Source organism: Chiloscyllium plagiosum, chromosome 30 (assembly GCF_004010195.1).
Source record: "Chiloscyllium plagiosum isolate BGI_BamShark_2017 chromosome 30, ASM401019v2, whole genome shotgun sequence".
NCBI classification, from domain to species: Eukaryota; Metazoa; Chordata; class Chondrichthyes; order Orectolobiformes; family Hemiscylliidae; genus Chiloscyllium; species Chiloscyllium plagiosum.
Window position 1 is genome coordinate 42,191,822 of NC_057739.1, and position 22,987 is coordinate 42,214,808.

Genomic DNA, 22,987 nt, shown 5'->3' on the forward strand with positions numbered 1-22,987 from the left:
GCTAAAGCGATCTCTTCCAGAGGGCAATGAGGTGGCTGCAGGAAGAGGGGTTAGTCCAGGTTTTGGTGTCACAGAATGGTGGACAGATGTGCCATCAAAGATAAGTGAGGATGGCACAATACAGCCAAGCATGGTATAATGTGATGGCAGATCCCTGGGCAGGGGTTACTACATAGCAGCAGCAGTAACAATGTGTCATTGGCCCCATCTTCCTGCTCTAGTGGACTCTCCATTCAATTGTTCGCCCATTGATTTACAGCACTTGTGCTTTGCAGGGCTGAAAGTGAGTTGTCAGAATCATGTAGAAGTATTAGTTATTCATGAGTCCAACCAGCGTGAGGTTTGTAATTAATTGTAGGAAGCATCTCAGCGCCAGAGACCCAGGTTCAATTCCCGCCTCAGGCGACTCTGTGTGGAATTTGCACATTCTCCCCATGACTGTGTGGGTCTCCTCCGGGTGCTCCGGTTTCCTCCCATAATCCAAAAATGTGCAGGTTAGTGAATTGGCCATGCTAAATTGCCCGTAGTGTTAGGTGAAGGGGTAAATGTAGGGGAATGGGTCTGGGTAGGTTGTGCTTCGGTGGGTCGGTGTTGACTTGTTGGGCCGAAGGGCCTGTTGCCACAGTGTAAGTAATCTAATCTGATCGCAGTTGAGCCTGAGAAGGTACATTCATCAAAGAAGTATCTTGAAAGTTGACCTCATTGAAGAAGGAATTGACAGGACCGATGCCCCATTGGAGAAATATTTACTAAGAGGGGTGTGGCACACCATTTCACTAGAAGGAATCTCCTGTTCAAGAAGGTGGTGAGGAGAAAGATTTTCTTTGAGAGGATCATAAAACTGTGGAACTCTGTTCTCCAGAGAGCAGTGGAAGAAACATCGCTAAGTATTTTTAAGGCAGGGTAAGATAGATAGATTTTGACCAAAAACAGGGTGTCAAGGGCAGAACGAGAAAGTGGAGTTGAGGCCGCACTATCAGATCTCTTTAGGCACTGCAAGGCATAACTTCTGACAGTCAATGGGTCAGTGATTGAATGAAATAGTGTGAAAGAAAGGCCTCTGTTTGCTGCCACAGATCCTTGCCCAGACTAAGCCACGAGTGCATTGAACACAGAACATAGAAGCATAGAACATTACAGTGTAGTACTGGCCCTTCAGCCCTCGATGTTGACCTGTGAAACCAATCTGAACCTCATCTAATCAACACTGTTCCATTTTCATCCATATGTCTATCCAATTACCATTTAAATGCCCTTAAAGTTGGCGGGTCTACTATTATTGCTGGCAGGCCATTCCATGCCCCTGCTACTCTCTGACTAAAGAAACTACCTCTGACATCTGTCCTATATCTATCACCCCTCAATTTAAAGCTATGTTCCGTTGTGCTAGCCATCTCCATCCGAGGAAAAAGGCTCTCACTGTCCAACTGTCTGATTACCTTATATGTCTCAATTAAGTCACCTCTTCTCCCTAACGAAAACAGCTTCAAGTCCCTCAGCCTTTCCTTGTTAGAGCTTCCCTCCATACCAGGCAACATACTAGTAAATCTGCTCTGAACCCTTTCCAAAGCTTCCTATAATGCGGTGACCAGAACTGTACGCAGTACTCCAAATGTGGCCGCACCAGAGTTTTGAACAGCTGCAGCATGACCTCATGGCTCCGAAACTCAATCCATCTACCTCACACTTTTCCGCATTAAACTCCATTTGCCACCTCTCAGCCCAGTTCTGCAGCTTATCAATGTCCCTCTGGAAACCACAGCATCCTTCAGCACCTTCCACAACTCTACCAATCTTAGTGTCATCCGCAAATTTACTAACTTATCCTTCTACGCCCACATCCAGATCATTTATATAAATGACAAATAGCAGTGGCCACAAAACAGATCCTTGAGGTGCACCACTTGTAACTGAACTCCAAGATGAACAATTCGCATCAACCACCACCCGCTGTTGTCTTTCAGCTAGCCAATTTCTGATCCAAACCGATAAATAACCCTCAATCTCATGCTTCCGTATTTTGTGCAATAATCTACCGTGGGGAACCTTATCAAACGCCTTACTGAAATCCATATACACCACATCAATTGCTCTACCCTCATCCACCAGTTTGCTCACCTTCTCACAGAACTCAAGAAGGTTTTTGAGGCACAACCTACCTTTCACAAAACCGTGTTGATTATCTCTAATCAACTTATTCCTTTCTAGATGATTATAAATCCTATCTCTTATATTTTCTTCCAACACTTTACCCACAACCGAACTTAGGCTCAGTGGTCTATAGTTACCAGGGTTGTCTCTACTCCCCTCCTTGAATAAGGGGAACAACATTTGCTATCCTCCAGTCTTCTCGCACTGTTCCCATAGACAATAATGACATAAACATCAAAGCCAAGGGCTCTGCAATCTCCTCCGTGGCTTCCCAGAGAATCCTAGGATAAATCCCATCTGGCCCAGGAGACTTATCTATTTTTTACACTTTCTAGAATTGCTAACACCTCCACCTTGTGAACCTCAATCCCATCTATTCTAGTAGCCTGTACCTCAGTATTCTCCTCGACAACATCGTCTTTTACCAGTGTGAATACTGACGAAAAATATTCATTTAGCGCTTGTCCTATCTCCTCTGACTTCATGCACACTTTCCCACTACTATACTTGATTGGCCCTAATGTTATTCCAGGCATTCTTTTATTGAATAGCGGAGCAGATTCGAAGAACCAAATGGTTTATTCCTGCACCTGGTGTCTATGTTTCTAGAAGTTATAACCTGCAGATATTCGCTGACATCAGATTCAGAAAATGAATTTACAAAAACATGATAGTGACAGAACAGGCTAAAGGGACTGAGTGGCCTACTCCTGCATATTTATGTTTATAGGCAAAAAATAGATCACAGCACACAGATAGTGAAGTGTTTGACAGCCAATTTTGCATGCAGCATCCTCAATGTGATCATCTCGTGTAGACTCTAAACAAGACGTCACACCTAAATTGCATTGTCTGACCCGACATGTCACCTCTTTTACACTGATAAAACCTTAAGTTATTTCGAGATAGTGACTTGTTAGAAGTTCTGGGATTTGCATATTAATCAAAACCTGCACATCCATTCTAACTGATTAAAGATTTCAGAGCCATCTTCGCTGTGTTCAATTCGTTCGCATCAGTTGTATTGACCCTTTGATCTTTTCCTTATAAATTCTGTGTCCAAGATCTTCCTCTCTCACTAGTACCTGAAGAAGGAGTTGTACTCTGAAATGTAGTGTTTTCAAATGAACCTGTTGGACTATAACCTGAGCATGGACTGGTTGGGGTCTGTTTCGGTGCTGCATGATCTATGACACTGTAATCATGGAACCACGACAGTGCAATAATATTGATATTAACGTGCATGTACATAAATTCACAGGTACACAATAACATTAATAGAAATTGAAATAGTAGCATTAATGTACAGCTCCATTGTAATATTGTTCTACATGTATGTAGTAATTTCAATATTCAGGTGCAATGTACATATGTGACAAATGTTACTATGTGCATGTGTTTTAATATAACTATGTACCTGTGCATTAATCTTGGTTATATGAATATACAGGTACAACATAATATTAATTCACATATACAAATTAATAATATTAAGGCAAGCATTTACATGCGTTTTTATATAAGTATTAATACAGATGTATAAATATGAATAATATTGATTCTAATATACATGTCCTGGCTGTTGAAATAAATTCTAAATGAGCTACCAAACTACAGTTTCTCATTCCTATGTGTAGATGACAGCACGTAGTAATCATGGCAACACTTTTCTGAGCAAGAGTCTCCCTGAAGCTAAACTGAGTGAAAAGTTTGATTCCCTCAGAGCTTTTACAGTGTTGAGGATTGAACGCATCCGTGTTTAAAACCTCTTCAAGTCACTGCTAGTGTATTGATTTACTGAATTGCGAGCTGAGCTTAAGAAACAGCAAGAGGAATCCTTCGTGAATCTTCAGAATGGGAAAGCTAACCTGGTATCTGTTAACTGTTATCCTATTATTTTTACAGGGAAACAAAGGCGAACCAGGAATTTCTCCAGGGAAGGCACTCAATGGACAAAAGGTGAGAATGAAGAGAGAGATTACAACAGTTTGTACTTGTGGAGACATGTTGTAAAGTACTTTAGAGGAAATATTATTATTAACCTACTGTTCTCTTTTTAAAAATGATCAGTATTTAGGCTGAATCCACTTCAGTATAAAGAAAACCTGATAATATCTATCATATTGAAGTGAAATGAAACAGTGGTTTTGTTGATTGCGAAACTGCTTCAGTAGGCTACATTGGTTATCAAGTTCCTGGGTTCAATCCTTGGGCCAAGCTGTTCATTGAATTAAGTGTGGTTGATGACATTCAGTGGGGTGGGGAGGTGATGGCCTAGTGGTATCTTTGCTAGACTATTAATTCAGAAACTCAGCAAATGTTCTGGGGACCCAGGTTCAAATCTCATCCATGGTAGATGGTGAAATTTGAATTCACCAAAGAATCTGGAATTAAGAGTCAGATGTTGAATAAACTCATCTGGCTCACTAATGTCCTTTAGAGCAGGCCATCTTTACCTTGTCTGGTTGATGTGACTCTAGACCTACAGCAATATGGTTGACTCTTAACTGCCCTGCAATAAATGCTGGCCCAGCTAGCACTATCCACATCCCATGAGTGAATAAGGAATGTTCACAATGTCCCTCAAAATCTAACAAGCTACCTGGGATCCTCCTCCTAATTCTGTCTTCTGACCTAATTGGAATTGAGAGGTATTGAGTGATTGCAGAATGGGCTGCAATTTTACCAATTTCTTGACAACACTCGCTGCCTGAACTCCATATGAATCATGCCACTCTAATTGGTATCAGATAGGGAAAACTTGACACGAGAGTACAGACTTGGTGGGGCAAAGGGCCTCTTCTGTACTGCTTGACTCTATAGTCCACAACAATGTAAATAACCATTCACTAACTATTTCTGTTATACAGATGTGGACTAGGCCATTGCTCCCTTCCAGTCTCCTCCACTGTTAATAAGATCATGGTGAACCTGCATTCCCACCCCACCCTTGAACCTTTCCTCTCCTCGCTTCTCCAAGATCTACCTACCTTTGCATTACAATATTCAAAATCTCTGCTGTGGAGAAGAGCTCTAAGATCTCGACCCTTTGAGAGAAAATGTTTCTCCTTAATTCTGTCTTAAATGGGTGACCCCTTATTTTTAAAGAGTTACCTCCAGCTTTAGATTCTCCCACAAGAGGAAATGTCCTTTCCACACGTGTGGACATGTCTAAAACCTTCTGTGCTCCAACAATGCAATCTAGCTATCAGCGTTTAGCTATTAATCTCAAATGCTCCAGCAGCTCCTTGTGGAACTGTACTCTAATCAGCATTTTCTGAGAGGGAAAGAAAGAACATTGAGGGAAAGGATTAATTGAAAAATCAGATTAAAAATGTTTGATGCTGTGCATAACCGGAGCAGGAAAAGCAAGAAAAAACTGGATTGATAGCCATCAGCACTGCACATTGCTTTTAAATGAGGCATTTTATTTCAAAAGAGGGGTGCATGGGAGTCCAGTGGTTAGCACTGCTGCCTCACAGCACTAGGGACTGGGTTCAATTCCAGTCTTGGGCGACTGTCTGTGTGGCATTTGCACGTTCTCCCAGTGTCTATATGGGTTTCCTCCCACAATTCAAAGATGTGCAAATTCAGGTGGATTGGCCATGTTAAATTGTCCAGAGTGTCCAGGGATGTATAAGTTAGGTGGGCTAGCTGTAGGAAATGCAGGGTTACAGGGGAGGGGGCAGGTCTGAATGGGATGCTCTTTGGAGGGTCGGTGTGGACTTGATGGGCCGAGTGGCCTGCTCCCACACTGTAAGGATTCAATGGCTCTCGTCATTTATTGTCCACTTCTAGTTACCACAAGATGGTGGTCAGTCCCCAGGAACTGACATTATCCTTGTAGAGTGGTTCATAATGAACCATTCAGGATTTTGGTCCACTGACTCTTCTGGAATAGTCAGGATAGTGTGTGTGGATTGGACATATCGGAGTTCCCATGGCATTTGTCTTTCATGGTATTAGCGACCTCTGTTAACTATACATGGGGAGATGTTGCAGTGTGATGTGCAGGTAGTGCATATACAAGGAATGAGATTAGGGGTAGGTCAACAAGATACTAGATAATCCACCACAGCTTCACCTTCCCACCTTATCCCTAATATCTCTGAATTAACTCATTTAGTGCACAAAACTCTGTGGTATTAAATCTACTCGATGACTGAGCAACCACATCTCTTCAAAGCAGAGAATCTTAAAGACTTTAACTGTTTCAGTGAAAATATTTCTTCTCATTCGAAAGACTGTATCTTATTATTATTCTGTATTTTTGATTATGGACTGGAATAGGAACAGGACAGTTTTTCAAAACTAAGGAATGTGGAGAGGATTGCTGTGCTTTTTAAAAGCAAGTTATCAATGCTGTTTGGGTGGTGTTTTCATTGCTGCTTGTCCAAATAGGGGGGAAGGGGAAATGAGCTGGAGCCAGGGGGTCAGATTGTTGATCCTGAAGCACAGGACTACCAAGTGATACACAGAACATTCAATATCCCAGAGGGAAAGTAATTAAAGTGGTTTAATCTGTACCTGTATGGTGTACAGGACTCGAGAGTATTTGATAGTGAAAGTGGAAAGGAGTATGGTTATCCAACATTGTGTACATGATTCAAAGAAATTGAACGGTTTTGCATTACAAGTCAGTTATAGTAAAATAAAATCACATATGATTTACAGGGAGGAAATTGACTAAACCATTAACAATGTACACAACTTTTCGAGTTCCAAGACCCATGCTCTTTTGGAATTATAGCTCCTTCTTCCAGATGTTATGGGTAACCAGCTGTCTAAAAAACTGTTAGAAAACCACACGGTTTTGCATTGTTCTCTTTTATTTTGATTAACCTTTGTCCTTCAGAATGAGTTTACATCTGCAATGTGTCTAGTTGCAGCCTAATGGGCAGTTGGTTATAGAATTATAGAGCTGTACAGCATGGAAACAGACCCTTCGGTCCAACTTGTTCATGCCGACCAGATATCCCAACCCAACCTAGTCCCATTTGTCAGCATTTGGCCCATATTCTTCTAAACCCTTCCTATTCATGCACACATCCAGATGCCTTTTCAATGTTGTTATTGTACTAGTCTCCACCACTTCCTCTGGCAGCTCATGCCATACACGCACCACGTGAAAACGTTGCCCCTTAGGCAACTTTTAAATCATTCCTCTCTCACCTTGAACCTATGCCGTCTAGTTTTGGATTCCCCCGCCCTTGGGAAAAGTCCTTAGACCACTCTGGGGAAAAGATCTTAGATATTCACCCTATCCATTCCCCTCATGATTTTATAAACCTCCTTAAGGTCACCCCTCAGCATCTGACACTTGAGGGACAACAGCCCCAGCCTATTCAGCCTCTCCCTATAGCTTAAACTCTCCAACCCTGGAAACATTCCTGTAAATGTTTTCTGCACCTTCTCAAGTTTAGCAATATCTTTCCAATAGCAGGAGTTGTTTGTTTTGCCACTTGTGTGCCAAGCTCAAAGCGACCCTTGACTCTACAAAGTCAAACTGCCCCACTCAAAACTGGTAAAACCTGACATCTGGCAAAATCCAGCATGGAGACAGTCCTCAGGTGGCTGGTTTTGGGGGAAGTGTACTTCTATTTGCACTCTTATTATCTCTACATTTCTAGGTATAAAAGATATGAAAGAAAGAGGAGCATTTTTTTGGCAACTATATATTTGGGGCAGCATGGTGGCTCAGTGGTTAGCACAGTTGTCTGACAGCTACAGGCACCTGGGTTCAATTCCAGCCTCGGGCGATTGTCTGTGTAGAGTTTGCACATTCTCCTTCTGCCTGAGTGGGCTTCTTCTGGGTGCTCCAGTTTCGTCCTACAGTCCAAAGGTGTGCAGGTTATGTGGATTGGCCTTGGGAAATGCAGGGTAGTGGGAGTGACTCTGGCTGGGGTGATTTTTGGAGAGTTGGTGTGGACTTGTTGGCCCACTGTTTCCACACTGTAGGGATTCTATGATATATTTCCCATCAGTACCATATGTGGCTCAATGTTAACCCTATAAGTGAATGGGTTTGAGTGAGCTAAAATCTTGCCCAGTATGATTGTTGACAGAAGCTAGAAGAGAAAATATCCAGTGTTGATTTAACAGACAACGTATTTAAGATTTTTTGATGAATGCTGTTCTGATATTGATGTTTGCATTGCTGTTAAGAACTGCAGCCAGCATAGATTGCAACATTACCTCACTTTATCTTGCATCATTCAATCAGTGGAAACAGTTTTAGTCTGAGTAATGAAAATATTTTTAACATGCAAACTTGATTTTGTTGTTTCCAGGGTGATGTGGGTCGACCTGGTGCTGTTGGACTCCCAGGGCCTCCTGGTAGAAAGGTAGGTGACAGAGATTGAAAGTCATCCTCAAAACTGTTAATTCCTGTTCTCATTTTATTCTGAATTATCAGGAGTAAGAACGAATTCAACTGAATTTGAGGTAGGTTTGATTGAAAATCATTGCGAGGAAGCTTAATTAGTGTCTGATATCTTAAGTTCCATTGACTCCCTTAGTAATTGCATATAAATCACACTTCTAACTTCTGTGATGGAATACTCCCCACTTGCCTGGATGGGTGCAGCTCTAACAATATTCAAGAAGCTCAACACCATCCAGGACAAAGCAGCTCCCACTTAATTGGCATCACATCCACAAGCATCCACTCCCTCCACCACCAAAGTATATCACATACAAAATACACTGCAGCAGCTCGTCGAGGTTCCTTGACAGCAGTTTCCCTTTTGGAGGATCAAATTTATACTGTAAATGGCAGAACCCTTAGGAACATAAACCTACAGACAGATCTGGGCATATAGGTCCACTGTTGCCTAAAAGTGGTAACACAGCTGGCCAAGGTGATGAAGAAGGCATATGGCATGTTTACCTTCATTAGCCGTGCATGGAGTACAAGAGTTGGTAAACCATGTTGCAGCTAAATAAAATCCTTGTTAGGCCACAGTTGGAGTATTGTGTGCAGTTTTGGTTGCCACACTATCAGAAGGATGTAGAAGCTTGGAGAGAGTGCAGAGAAGGTTCACCAGGATGTTGACTGCTCTCGAGGGCATTGGCTACGAGGAAAGGTTAAAAAGACTGGAATTGTTTTCACTGGAAAGATGGAGACTGAGAAGAGATCTGATAGAGATCTACACAATTATGAGAGGCATTGATAGGGTGGATAGTCAGAGGCTTTTTTCCCAGGGTTGAAATTTCAATTACAAGAGGGCAAAGATTCAAGGTGAGAGGGGGGAAGTTTAAGGGAGATGTGCGTGGGGCGTTTTTCATGCAGAGTGGTAACTAAATTTGAAAAAACACGTATTCTGGCTGCCAGAGGATGTGGTGGAGGCTGGTACAATTGCAACATTTAAGAGGCATTTGGATGGGTATATGAATAGGAAGGGTTTGGAGGGATATGGGCCGGGTGCTGGCAGGTGGGACGAAATTGGGTTGGGATATCTGGTTGATGTGGACAGGTTGGACCGAAGGGTCTGTTTCCATGCTGTACATCTCTATGACTCTATGACTCTATATCCCTCTATTCTGTCCCTGTTCATGTAACCGTCCAGATGCCTCTTAAATGTCACCAACATGTCTGCTTCCACCACCTCTCCTGGCAGTGCGTTCCAGGCTCCTACCACTCTCTATATGAAAAACCTCCGTCACACATCTCCCTTAAACATTCCCCCTCTCTGCCCCCTTATAATTGAAACTTCAACCCTGGGAAAAAAGCTTTGACTATCCACGTGTTCCACATTAAAGTGACTTCAGCTTTACAAGTCTTGCTCAGATGAATAGGGCTTGTTAGAAGATCTTAACAGCCTTTCCTCTCCCCCCACCAACCTTGTTTCTTTGTCACCTGCTCTGTGACCACGAAATGCTGACTTGAACAGCGGCATCATAGAGTCATAGAGATGTACAGCATGGAAACAGACCCTTCGGTCCAAACCGTCCATATATCCCAACCCAATCTAGTCCCACTTATGCCCTCTAGGTCTGGACTCCATGACCCCAGGGAAAAGACTTTGTCTATTTATTCTACCTATGCCCCTCATAATTTTGTAAACCTCCATAAGGTCACCCATCAGCCTCCGACGCTCCAGGGAAAACAGTCCCAGCCTGTTCAGCCTCTCCCTGTAGCTCAAATCCTCCAACCCTGGCAACATCCTTGTAAATTTTTTCTGGACCATTTCAAGTTTCACAACATCTTTCCAATAGGAAGGAGACCAGAATTGCACGCAATATTCCAACAGTGGCCTAACCAATGTCCTGTACAGCCACATGACCTCCCAACTCCTGTACTCAATACTCTGACCAATAAAGGAAAGCATACCAAACGCCTTCTTCACTATCCTATCCACTTTCAAGGAGCTATGAACTTTCACTCCAAGGTCTCTTTGTTCAGCAACACTCCCTAGGACCTTACCATTAAGTGTATAAGTTCTGCCAAGATTTGCTTTCTCAAAATGCAGCACCTCGCATTTATCTGAATTAAACTCCATCTGCCACTTCTCAGCCCATTGGCCCATCTGGTCCAGATCCTGTTGTAATCTGAGATAACCCTCTTTGCTGTCCACTACACCTCCAATTTTGGTGTCATCTGCAAACTTACTAACTGTACCTCTTATGCTCGCATCCAAATCATTTGTGTAAATGACAAAAAGTAGAGGGCCCAGTACCGATCCTTGTGGCACTCCACTGGTCATAGGCCTCCAGTCTGAAAAACAACCCTCCACCACCACCCTCTGTCTTCTACCTTTGAGCCAGTTCTGTATCCAAATGGCTAGTTCTCCCTGTTTCCATGAGATCAATGCACCCCAAAAATTCATAGCCCCTGTGTTTTTGTCTATGTGATTGATGTTCTTAAAAAAATACATGTAGGGTGGACATCAGCGATTTTAGGGTGTGACCAGAACAGTTTTCATTTAGTTTTATGTGTCCAAGGCCCAACCATCTTCAGCTGCTTCATCAATGACCTTCCCTCCGTTGAAAGATCAGAAGTGGGGATGTTCACTGATAATTGCACAATGTTCGGTACCATTCGCGACTCCTCAGATACTGAAGCAATCAGTGTCCAAATGCAACCACATCTGGACAACAGACCACATCCAGGCTTGGGCTGACAGGTGGCAAGTAACATTCACGCCACACAAATGCCAGGCAATGACCACCACCAATAAGCAACAATCTAATCACCATCCCTTGTCACTCAATGGTGTTACCATCACTGAATCCCCCACTGTCAACGTCCTGGGGATTACCATTGTCCAGAAACTCAACTGAACTCACCACATAAACTCAGTGGTTACAAGAGCAGCTCAGAGGCTAGGGATACTGTGGCGAGTAACTCACCTCCTGACTCCCCAAAGCCTATCCACCATCTACAAGGCACAAGTCAAGAATGTGATGGAATACTCCCCAATTGCCTGAATGGGTGCAGCTCCAACAATACTTGACACCATCCAGGATGAAGCTGATTGGCATGACATCCACAAACATCCACTCCCTCCACCACTGATACTCAGTAGCAGCAGTGTGTAATGTCTACAATATGCGCTGCAGAAATTGACCAAAAATCCTCAAACAGCACCTTCCAAACCCCTGACCTCTTTCATCTAGAAAGACAAGGGTAGCAGATACACGGGAACTCCTCGACTACAGATAATTAGAAGAGTGAGAAATGCTGTCATTGAAACATTTTGGATTCTTAAGGGGGCTTGACAGGGTAAATGCTGAGAGGATGTTTCCCCCCTCATGGGAGAGTCTTGGACCAGACGGCATAGTCTCAGAATAAAAGGGCACCAACTTCAGACTGAGACGAGCAGGAATTTCTTCTCTCAGAGGAATGAGAGTCTTTGGAACTCCTTGCCACAGAGAGCTGTGTGAGGGCAGAGTCCTTGTATATATCTAAGGCTGAGATAGATAGCTTCTTGATCAGTTGGGGAATCAAGGGATAGGACAGGAAAGTGAACGTGAGGAATGTCAGTTCAGCTACCATCCTATTGAATGGTACAGCAGGCTCGAGGGGCTGAATGGCATACTCCTGTTTCTGTTTCCCATGGTCTTATCATGATCTTAATGCCTTGGTACCCTTTGTTTTCCTATTTATGGGCTACATCTTGGTATGATGGATCAAAGGCTTCCTTCCATGAGTGGCTTTTGCAAATAACTATATAAGCAATACCTGACATGCTGACACTATCCAGTGATGATCTACAGGCCCCATTGACTGTGGATCTTTTAAGATCCAATTGCTCCCCAGATGAGCATTGACCTGTGTCAACAGGGAGAGCTCTTGATCTCCATGTTGGAATTGAAAGAAAGCTTGTGAATGGGATGGAATCCCAGCAGAGCTGGGCTCTCTCCAAGCTCCTTGGCCTAGTTCCTGCCTTGGCTCCAGCTTTAATCCTTCCCCTTTCTTCACAGATCCAGAAATTCAGAGTTTGGCATTTTAATCACAACCTGTCCCTTTGTTTTTTTCACAGATCCTATTCATCTGTGGGCGGCACGGTGGCACAGTGGTTAGCACTGCTGCCTCACACCGCCAGAGACCCGGGTTCAATTCCCGACTCAGGCGACTGACTGTGTGGAGTTTGCACGTTCTCCCCGTGTCTGCGTGGGTTTCCTCCGGGTGCTCCGGTTTCCTCCCACAATCCAAAAAATGTGCGGGTCAGGTGAATTGGCCATGCTAAATTGCCCGTAGTGTTAGGTTAAAGGGGTAAATGTAGGGGTATGGGTGGGTTGCGCTTCGGCGGGTCGGTGTGGACTTGTTGGGCCGAAGGGCCTGTTTCCACACTGTAAGTAATCTAATCTAATCTAATCTAATCTAATCTAATCTAATCTTTCGTGAACATTGGTCGCTATATTTGTCACTTCTCAGTCTTTTAGCTCAATTCCCATTCCCAAAAGCTTACATGAGAATATTGGAGACCATTCAACCCATTAGGTCTGTTCCACCATCATGGCTGATCTCATTTTGGCCTCAACTCCCCTTTCGTGCCTGCTCTCCGTAACTCTTCAATCTGTAGCTCGTTAAAAATCTTTCTGTCTCCTCCTTAAATTTACTCCATGTTCCAGCATCCACTGCACTCTTGGATAGTAAATTCCACAGATTCATGATCATTTGAGAGAAATAATTTCTCCTAATCTCTGTTTTAAATCTGCCACACCTTACCCTAAAACCAGACCTCTCATTCTAGATTGCCCGACAAGAGGAAACATTGCCTTTCCGTCTACCTTGACAACCCTGTTGAGCATCTTATATACCTCAATTAGAACTACCCTCATTCTTCTATACTCCAAAGAATACAGACATAAACTGCTCAATCTGTCTTCATAAGACAAACCCATCCTCTCAATGTGGTAATCCTCCTCTGAACTGCTTCCAACATCTCTCCTCAAGTAAGAGAGCCAAACCTGTACCCATTACTCCAGGTGCAGTCTCACCAGTGCCCTGTACAGATGCAGCAACACTTTCCTATACTCTATTTTGTAATAATTCCCAAATTTCCATTTGCCTTCCTTAATTACCTCCTGTACCCGCATACTAGTTCCTGGACAGCATTCTGTTACTATTTCCTTTATCGTCCTGGTAATCTTCAACTTTCAAAGATGCATATTTTGAGTCAGGTCATGTTTGGTGTTCTGTGTTTTTAATGCCTTGTTTCTGACCATCTCTACTGCATTCTTTGATTCTTGCCTTATGTACTCACAATAGAACAATTTTCTATACTTTAACTCTCTGAAGAAATGAAAGACTTGACTTTCTGCAAAGCTTTTCCCAGACACCCCCAAAGTGCTTTCCAGTCGCTGCTCTCTGAAGTGCAGTTGCTGTTGTAATCTGGGAATCACTGCACTCATTCTCCAGATGTTCTTGTTTATTGTGTGCTATTTTTGCTCGTTCTTTGACTGTGATATTCAGCGAGTGCACCTCAAAGGAAGGAAGAATAAGTTTCATTTGGCACACAATGCAATGCAATGCTGCAAAGCAGATAAACCCGTGGGTCTTTAATAGAGGTATGTTTTTACATTGTCTCCTGAAGTTATATTTGTGAAAGAAAACCATGGCAGTTAAACCTCATCATTGCTGTACAAATTAGCATGAAATGACTGGTGAAGTAATGGCTGCAATGTTTCTAGTCCTGATATTACAACAGTGGAAGCAAATCTATCTGTGGTGACCTAAGGAGGGCACGCCCTTTTCTGAATCAGTAGTGTTGAGGTGGAGATGGTTGAGAGCATCAAGTTCCTGGGAGTGACAATCACCAGCAGTCTGTCCTGGTCCTCCCATGTTGACACTATGGTCAAGAAAGCACAGCAAAGCCTCCACTTCTTCAGGAAACTAAAAATCTTTGGCATATCCATAAAGATTCTTATAGCTTAACCATAGAAAGCATCCTGTCCTGATACACCACAGTATGGTATGGCAACTGCTTTGCCCAAGACCGAAAGAAACTAGAGTTGTGCACACAGTCCAGTCCATCTCACAAACCAGCTTACTATCCATTGACTCCATCTATACTTCCCACTGCCTAGGGAAAGCAGCCAACATCATCAAAGACTCCCCCTTCCTGATTATACTATCTTCTACCCTCTTTTATTGGACAGAAGGTATAAAAGTTGAAAAACATACAAACAGATTCAAGAACAGCTTTTTCCCTGCTTCTTCCTCCTCGGTGTTAAACAAAAATATCAATTGCTGGAAGAGCTCAGCAGGTCTGACAGCATTTGTGAAGGGAAATCAGATTTAATGTTTCAGGTCCAGTGACCCTTCCTCAGAACTGGGAATCTCAGAACTCTTCAATGTTACTGTTGATCTCTCTCTGCACCTTCTCGGCCGCTGTAACACTATACCCTGCACTCTTATCTATACCCCTGATGTGCTTGTATAGTGTGATCTGCGTGTACAACATGTGAAACAACACTTTGCACTGTACCTCAGCACACGTGACAGTAATAAATCAAACCAAATATGATATTGGCTTCCGCTGCTTCCACAATTAGGAATTTGTGGCCTTTTCATTTGCAGGCAAGCTTCGAGTGTTAAATTATGGAGAGTTCTCTGCACCAAGCTTTTCTCTGGAGCACTGCCTGCAAGCTTCAAATGTGAAATACGGTGGAATGTTCATTCAGGAATATAGAACAGTTCCTGATCATGGCAACAGAGAGTTGTAATAAATCTCTTTGTGATCTCCACATTCCCCGTCAGCTCATGAGCTAATTCCTTCCAATCAATCATGTGACAATTGTCTTGAATTTTTCAGAGCCATCTATATTCTGAGGACTGTTTATCGAGTGCCAGTCATTTTTATGGCAATTTATTATCATTTGAAAAGCAGCATGTTTCAGGGAATGTGGGATTCTGTGCCATTTAATGTCAGTCATATTTTCCGAAGTGTTTTTAATACAATTTTAGGTTCTGCCGGTGACCCAAACATTTGTCAGTTGGACCAGTTAATAAAAAACACCTGTATTAAATAACACTGTTCACAACTGCCAGGCATCTCAAAATATTTCATCGCTAATGAAACAGATTTGAAGTGTAAAGGTAAAATTGCCATGTAGTCCTGCTCTCTCATGAGAGAATGAGAGAGAGAAGGAGATGACTATGGTGGTTTAACCTGAGGGTCTCTATGCCTCAGGCAAGGGGAGAGGTTGAGGAGGAGAGTCCTTCATGGTAACCTCAGTTGGTGTGAGGATTGAATCCACACTGTTGGCATGACTCTGCATTGCAACTAGGCTGTTCAACCAAATCCCCCTCCTTCAGCCCCACATCTCTGCTTCATCTCTACATTTTATCTCTTCCTAACCCCAAATCACCTTTTCCCTCATCCCTATATTTTACACCCTTTCACTCATATAGCTCCTCTCATGACTACTGGACATCTGAAAGTGCTTCACAGGCAATAAAGTACCTTCGAAGTGTCGTCACAATTGCAGCATAGAAAGCACAGCAGTCAATATATGCACAGCAAACTCCTCAAATAACACAGTGATAATGGGCAGAATTTAGAACTATCCATTGGAGCAGACAGAGGTGAAGGATAAGTGTGGGGAGATGAGACAAGGAATCCTGCAGCATGTAACTCACCTGACTCCCCAAAGCCTATTCTCCATCGACAAGACACAAGTCAGGTGTGTGATGGAATGCTCCCCACTTGCCCTGGGTGGGTTCAGCTCCAACAACACTCAAGAAGCTTGAAACCATCCAGGACAAAACAGCCCGCTTGATTGGTAAACCATCCACCACCTTTAACATCCACTCCCACCCACCACTGATGCTCAGTAGCAGCAGTGTGTATTATCTACAAGATAAACTGCAGAAATTCACCTAAGATCCTCAGACAGCACCTTCCAAACCCACAGCCACTTCAATCTTGAAGGACAAAGGCAGGAGGTACATATGAAGACCCCTTGAGCCCACGCACCATCATAACTTGCAAATGTATCGCTGTTTACAGAGTTGCTGGGTCAAAATCTGAATCACTGTAGTTGTCTCTATAGCACGTGGACTGGAGTGGTTCAAGAAGGCAGCTCATCACCACCATCTCAAGGGACAACTAGAGACGGACAACAAATGCTGGACCCAGGGAACTATTGTGAAACCGCTTGAATTTAAGGGTGGATCAGAGATTCACAATGGGTTCCAAAGGTCTCTTGTGCCAAATCCCAGCCTCCCTCTCTTCTCTGTCTATCTGTCTCGCGCTCTCTCTCTCTCTCTCTCAGTCACACACACACACTCACTGACGCATACACACTTTCACTCATTCACACTCACACTCTCACTCTCTCTGTCTCACACACACACTCTCACTCTGCTTATGAAAACAGGCTAATAAAAAACAAATGAGATTCAGAAAGTATCCTCAGTCTAGGAGAGAGTAAAGACTTCAGATGCTGAAAAGTCACAGTCAATAAAGTGTGGAGCTGGATAAAGCACAGCAGGTCAATCAGCATCAGAGGAGTAGGAGAATCGATGTTTCAGGCAGGACCCTTCTTCAAGTCTTGGGACTGGCTTTGAGCTGGCTGGTCAGAATCCATGTACAGTGCAGGTGTAAAGAAAGGGCGACTTGGTGATGGGATTTTATTAGATTCCCTACAGTGTGGAAACAGGCTCTTCAGCCCAACAAGTCCACACCAACCCTCCAAAGAGCAACTCACCCAGACCCATTTCCCTCTGACTAATGCACCTAACACTATGGGCAATTTAGCATGGCCAATTCACCTGGCCTGTACATCTTTGGATCGTGGAAGGAAACCGGAGCACCTGGAGGAAACCCATGCAGATACGGGGAGAATGTGCAAACTCCACGCAGGCAGTCACCCGAGGCTGGCATCAAACCCAAGTCCCTGGCACTGTGAGGCAGCAGTGCTAGCCCCTGAGCCACTGTGTCGCCTAGGATACCAGCCTCTCTACAGTTATTTCAGTGTCCAATGGGAAGAGCGCTCCTGGCTTCCCAGAACATCTAACTCTAACTTGTCTGCTTTTGACTACAGGTTCTGGTCAACTCTGGCCAATGCTCGAGCCTAATATTGTTGTCTTGGCTTCAATCAATATTGATGCTGATCTTACTGAAATCCAAATGTCTAAGTGTGTCCTAATTCCATTCTCCCCGTGTCTGTGTGGGTTTCCCCGGGTGCTCCGGTTTCCTCCCACAATCCAACGATGTGCGGGTTAGGTGAATTGGCCATGCTAAGTTTCCCTAAGTGTTCAGGAATATGTAGGATAGGTGCATTAGTCAGGGGTAAATGTAGATTAAGAGGGTAGGGGAATGGGTTTGGATGGGATCCTTTTTGGAATTGTTGGGCCGAAGGGCCTGTTTCCACACTGTAGGGGTTCAATGATTCTGTGAAATGCCAACAAAGACTTTTTAAACAGCAATCCAACACAAGTTAAGGCTTTCCATCATTATGCTTATGTACAATACAATTTGATAACTTAGGTCTGATTAGTTATACAACTATGTCCAATGATGTAAACTCTAACGTAGTTCAACAAATATATTTGGGTTTGTTTAAAGATATGAATACTTTGAAAATTTGTTGCAAATAAAGTGAAACTAAAACCCTGAACAGCTCACCAGTAATTCCATGGCGTTGTTTTCTTTGTGTTTGGCACAGTGACTCCTTAATGATTTCCTCTTCATCATCTCCCAGCCTCTCCCTTTGCTGAATCCACCTTCTCATGATGTGATAGGCTGCCCATTGTGTTCTGGTACAGAAACTATAATGACTGCAAAGTCAATTATTAGACCATAAGATCTTAAGAAATTGGAACAGGAGGAGGCCATTGAGCCCCTGGACCCTGCTTCACCATTCAATAGGATCATGGGCTGATCGAAGCTCGTCATGTCCACTTTCCTGCCGTTTCCCTATAACCCATGACTTCCCAACTGATCAAGAATCTATCTCAGCCTTAAATGTACACAAGGACTCTGTTCCCACAGCTTTCTGTGGCAAGGAGTTCCAAAAGCTCACATCCCTCTGAGAGAAGAAATTCCTCCTTGTCTCAGTCTTAAATTGGTGCGCCCCTTCATTCTGAGACTATGCCCTCTGGTCCTAGAATCTCCCAGGAGTGGAACATCCTCTCAGCATTTACCCTGTCAAGGCCCTTAAGAACCCTATTTCTTTTTCCTTCATTCATTCATGGGATGAGGGTGTCACTGGCTAGGCCAGCATTTATTGCCAATCCCTAATTGCCCAGAGGGCAGTTAAGATTCACCCACATTGCTGTGGGTCTGGAGTCACATGTAGACCAGACCAGGTAAGGATGGCATTTTCCTTCCTAAAGGAGATTAGTAAACCAGAAGCTTTTTCCAACAAATGGAATTGGCTTCATGTACATCATTTGACTTTTAATTCCACGTGTTTATTGAATTAAGATTCCACCATCTGCTGTGGCAGCATTTGAACCGAGGTCCCCAAAGCATTATCTGGGTCTCTGGATTAACACTGTCCCAGCCTCTGCTCAGGATTGAGGCTTATGCAAGTGAGATGCTGGGTGCACTGAGATATCATATCACAGTTTGACCCTGTTTTTATTCAATATCCACCTTGCCGCACATTCTCGCTTTCTCCCTGTGCCACCGTATAACAACTTGAAGCAGGAATTCTGAGCTATTTCCCAGTTGAGGAGTACTGAAAATGTAGACTGTGCTGGAATGGGTATGGCTTAGTGATTCTGTGGAGTGTTGCTCTCAACGGATGCAGGAGTCACAATGTGAAGAAAGAGGGCTAAAGGAGGATAGGAGCATTTAAAATGTGGGTTTGGTACAGAATGTTCTGAACGAGCTGAGTGGCAGGAATACAAATAAGTGGGTTAAAGGAGGTGCAGGCATTCGCACATCAAGTGGATTGCTAAATAATTAAAGGGGGAAAGATAGACAAGTACAGACATTAGAAATTAATAGTTGACAGCCTTTGCCCTGGCAACAATTAAAGGAGGATAAGATCAAGGAACAAAGAGAAGTGCAACACGGAAACAGGCCTTTAGGCCCTCCAAGCCTATGCCGATCATCATGCCCAAACTAAACTAAAATACAAACCTTCTGCCCCTATTCGGTACAAATCCCTCTATTCTGTCAATCTTCACGTAACCATCCAGATGCCTCTTAAATGTCACCAATGTTTCTGCTTCCACCACCTTTCCTGGCATAGCCTTCCAGGCTTCTACCACTCTCTGTGAAAAGCGTCCCTTGCACATCTCCCTTAAACTTCCCCCCTCTCACCTTGAACCTGTGCCCCCTTGTAATTCAAACTTCAACCCTGGGGAAAAACCTCTGACTGTCCACCCTATCTATGCCTCTCATAATTGTGTAGACTGCTATCAGGTCTCCTCTCAGCTGCCATCTTTCCAGTGAAAGCAATCCTCGTCTTTTTAACCTTTCCTCATGGTTAATGCCCTTGAAACAGTCAACATCCTGGTGAACCTTCTGCACTCTCTCCAAAGCTTCTACTTCCTTCTGGTAGCGTGGTGACCAAACCTGCACGCAATACTCCCAAGTGCAGCCGAACATGGGTTTTATTTAGCTGCAACATGGTTTGCCAACTCTTGTACTCCATGCCTTGGCCGATGAAAGTAAGCATGCCATATGCGTTCTTCATCACCTCACGCATCTGTGTTACAAATAAACATAAAAACAGAAAAAAAAGAGATGAATGGTGGATAACATTGTGATCTGAACTGAGAGAAGCTTGACAAAAGCCAGATTGGAAATAAGATCCCCATCAAGCAATGATGGGCCATACCAAATGATTTACATGGTCCATTACCAAACTATTCACCCATTGAGCAAAAAGGAATTCTTACCAGGATTTTGTGATCAGGAAAGGATGAAGGTTCACAATGAAACCAAACTCATTGGCTTTGCATTGCTCACCATGGAAAGGATGAGGAGGCCTCTTCCCAGGCAGATGTCAGCAGAGTGGCTCATAACCCTGCAGCTCCCTCCAGCACAGCATTTGGGTCTCCTTAATCCTATTGGAGTGCAGCAGTTTAAGAAGGTAGCTCACCACTACCATCTTAAGGGCAACTAGACCTGGGTATTAAATTCTGGCCCAGCCAGCCACGCCCATTTCTAATAAATTGATAAAATAAAGAAGACAAGTGAGAAGAAAAAAAGTTGCATTTATGTAGCTCTTCACATGACCACCGGACATCTTACAGTACATTATAGCTAACACAGTACTTTTGAAGTGCAGTCAAAGTCAATTTATACATAGCAAGATCCCATAAATGGCAATGTGACAAATCCTTAATTTTTCATAATGTTGTATGAGAGTCAAATATTGCCTGGGAGCCTGGGGGAAGCTCCCTTGGTCTGTTTGGAATGGGATTGTCCTTTGACATCCATCTCGGGTTGATAGCCCGATCCTGCAGTCCAATATTAGCCTTGATCTGTGCATCCCGTTCCTTCAGAGAGACTTGAAGCCAGAATGTTCTGACAGGGAGATGAGCATGCTACCAAGTGAGCTACAGCTGCCACACAATAGCTGGTCCCCGTTCCTACCTGCTTTAAGATTGCAGTCTACAAGGTGTTGGTTTTAACAAACAAGTCACCTCAAGCCTCATCATTTCCCACTCGCTTGGGGCAGGGTTTGGCATCTGGCTCTTCCTTTTTCATCCCCCACATAGGAATCGAATTGACTGAATGTATTTTTCTTGAAAGTGTGTTGCAGTCTTGCTTAGTGTTTGAATATTTTGCTGAGCTGGTGCTTTTAAGCATGTTTCGCCGTATTCAGTTGTAAAAATACTTGTTCTGGTTCCTCTATTACAAACTGACTAATAGGTGTGTCCTTCTGTTTCAATTCAGGGGCAGAAAGGTTACCCTGGACCATCGGGCCATCCTGGAGACCCAGTAAGTGTTCACCTCTCTCAAACATCTACTGCAAATGTTCACAACTTATCAGCGAATCCCGTTTAGTACAGAATAGTGTCATTTCCCAAACCACACGTCTTTTTGGGTCGTACAGAGCGTGCTAAGTCTGTCCACTGCCTCCACTTAATTTTCACCAGTGTACCTCGATTCCCCTGTATTCATTCAAGACTGAGATAGGTTGAAGGTGACCAGCTTTGATTTAGATATTTTCCTAATCAAACCATTCAGTCACCTGGGCCCAGTCCATCACAAGAGCCCTACACAGTGTATCCAGGTTTGTTTCAAGGTCTCTGTCGACAAAAGTGGACAGATTGCTGTTTAGAAGTACAATGAAATGGATAAGATGTCTCATGTAGTTATGGCAACAAAAGCAGAAAATCTCAGCAGGTCGAGCTGCATCTTTCAAAAGAAATCAGAGTTAAGGGGAGTTCTGAAGAAGGGTCACTGGACCTGAAATGTAAACTCTGATTTCTCTGCACTGATGCTGCTAGACCTGCTGAGATTCTCTGCACTGATGCTGCTAGGACCTGCTGAGATTCTCTGCACTGATGCTGCTAGGACCTGCTGAGATTCTCTGCGCTGATGCTGCTAGGACCTGCTGAGATTCTCTGCGCTGATGCTGCTAGGACCTGCTGAGATTCTCTGCAGTGATGCTGCTAGGACCTGCTGAGATTCTCTGCGCTGATGCTGCTAGGACCTGCTGAGATTCTCTGCACTAATGCTGCTAGGACCTGCTGAGATTCTCTGCGCTGATACTGCTAGGACCTGCTGAGATTCTCTGCACTAATGCTGCTAGGACCTGCGGAGATTCTCTGCGCTGATGCTGCTAGGACCTGCTGAGATTCTCTGCGCTGATGCTACTAGGACCTGTTGAGATTCTCTACGCTGATGCTGCTAGGACCTGCTGAGATTCTCTGCGCTGATGCTGCTAGGACCTGCTGAGATTCTCTGCACTGATGCTGCTAGGACCTGCTGAGATTCTCTGCGCTGATGCTGCTAGGACCTGCTGAGGTTTTCCAGCACCTTCTGTTTGTAATTCTGATTTCCAGGTCCTGTGGTTCTTTGTTACTTTTCATTTAATTACAGTATGGCTGCTTCACAATAAATAAACACTCATCTATCCAGAGCCTTGTCGTCACTTGAGGGAGGCAGGTAAAACTGAACATTTTTTATGATGTAGGGTAGTCAGTGGAATGGTTAACAAACCCCGAATGATACCGAGAGGGTTTTCAATTACCGAACTATTGAACCATAGACTTGTGAACACAGGAGAACGCTTCCCCCATTGTGTGGGTCCAGGCTAACTCGTTTGTCCCTCTGTCCAACACTCACTCTCCATTCTCACCTTCACTCCATTTTCCCTTCACTCACTCCCCATTCTCCCCTTCACTCACTCCCTATTCACCCCTTCACACTCTCCCCATTCTCCCCTTCACACTCTCCCCATTCTCCCCTTCACT

General features: G+C 43.7%; 1 protein-coding gene across 1 annotated transcript in view; it reads left to right on the forward strand.

Annotated features, from left to right (window-relative positions):
* Positions 1-22,987, forward strand: part of col27a1b (collagen, type XXVII, alpha 1b) — a 551,847-nt gene that overhangs the window by 142,424 nt on the left and 386,436 nt on the right. Inside the window, exons 6-8 of the mRNA XM_043719710.1 lie at positions 4,057-4,110; positions 8,442-8,495; positions 21,462-21,506. Coding sequence (XP_043575645.1) covers positions 4,057-4,110; positions 8,442-8,495; positions 21,462-21,506 — 153 coding nt within the window. The remainder of the gene's footprint in view (positions 1-4,056; positions 4,111-8,441; positions 8,496-21,461; positions 21,507-22,987) is intronic.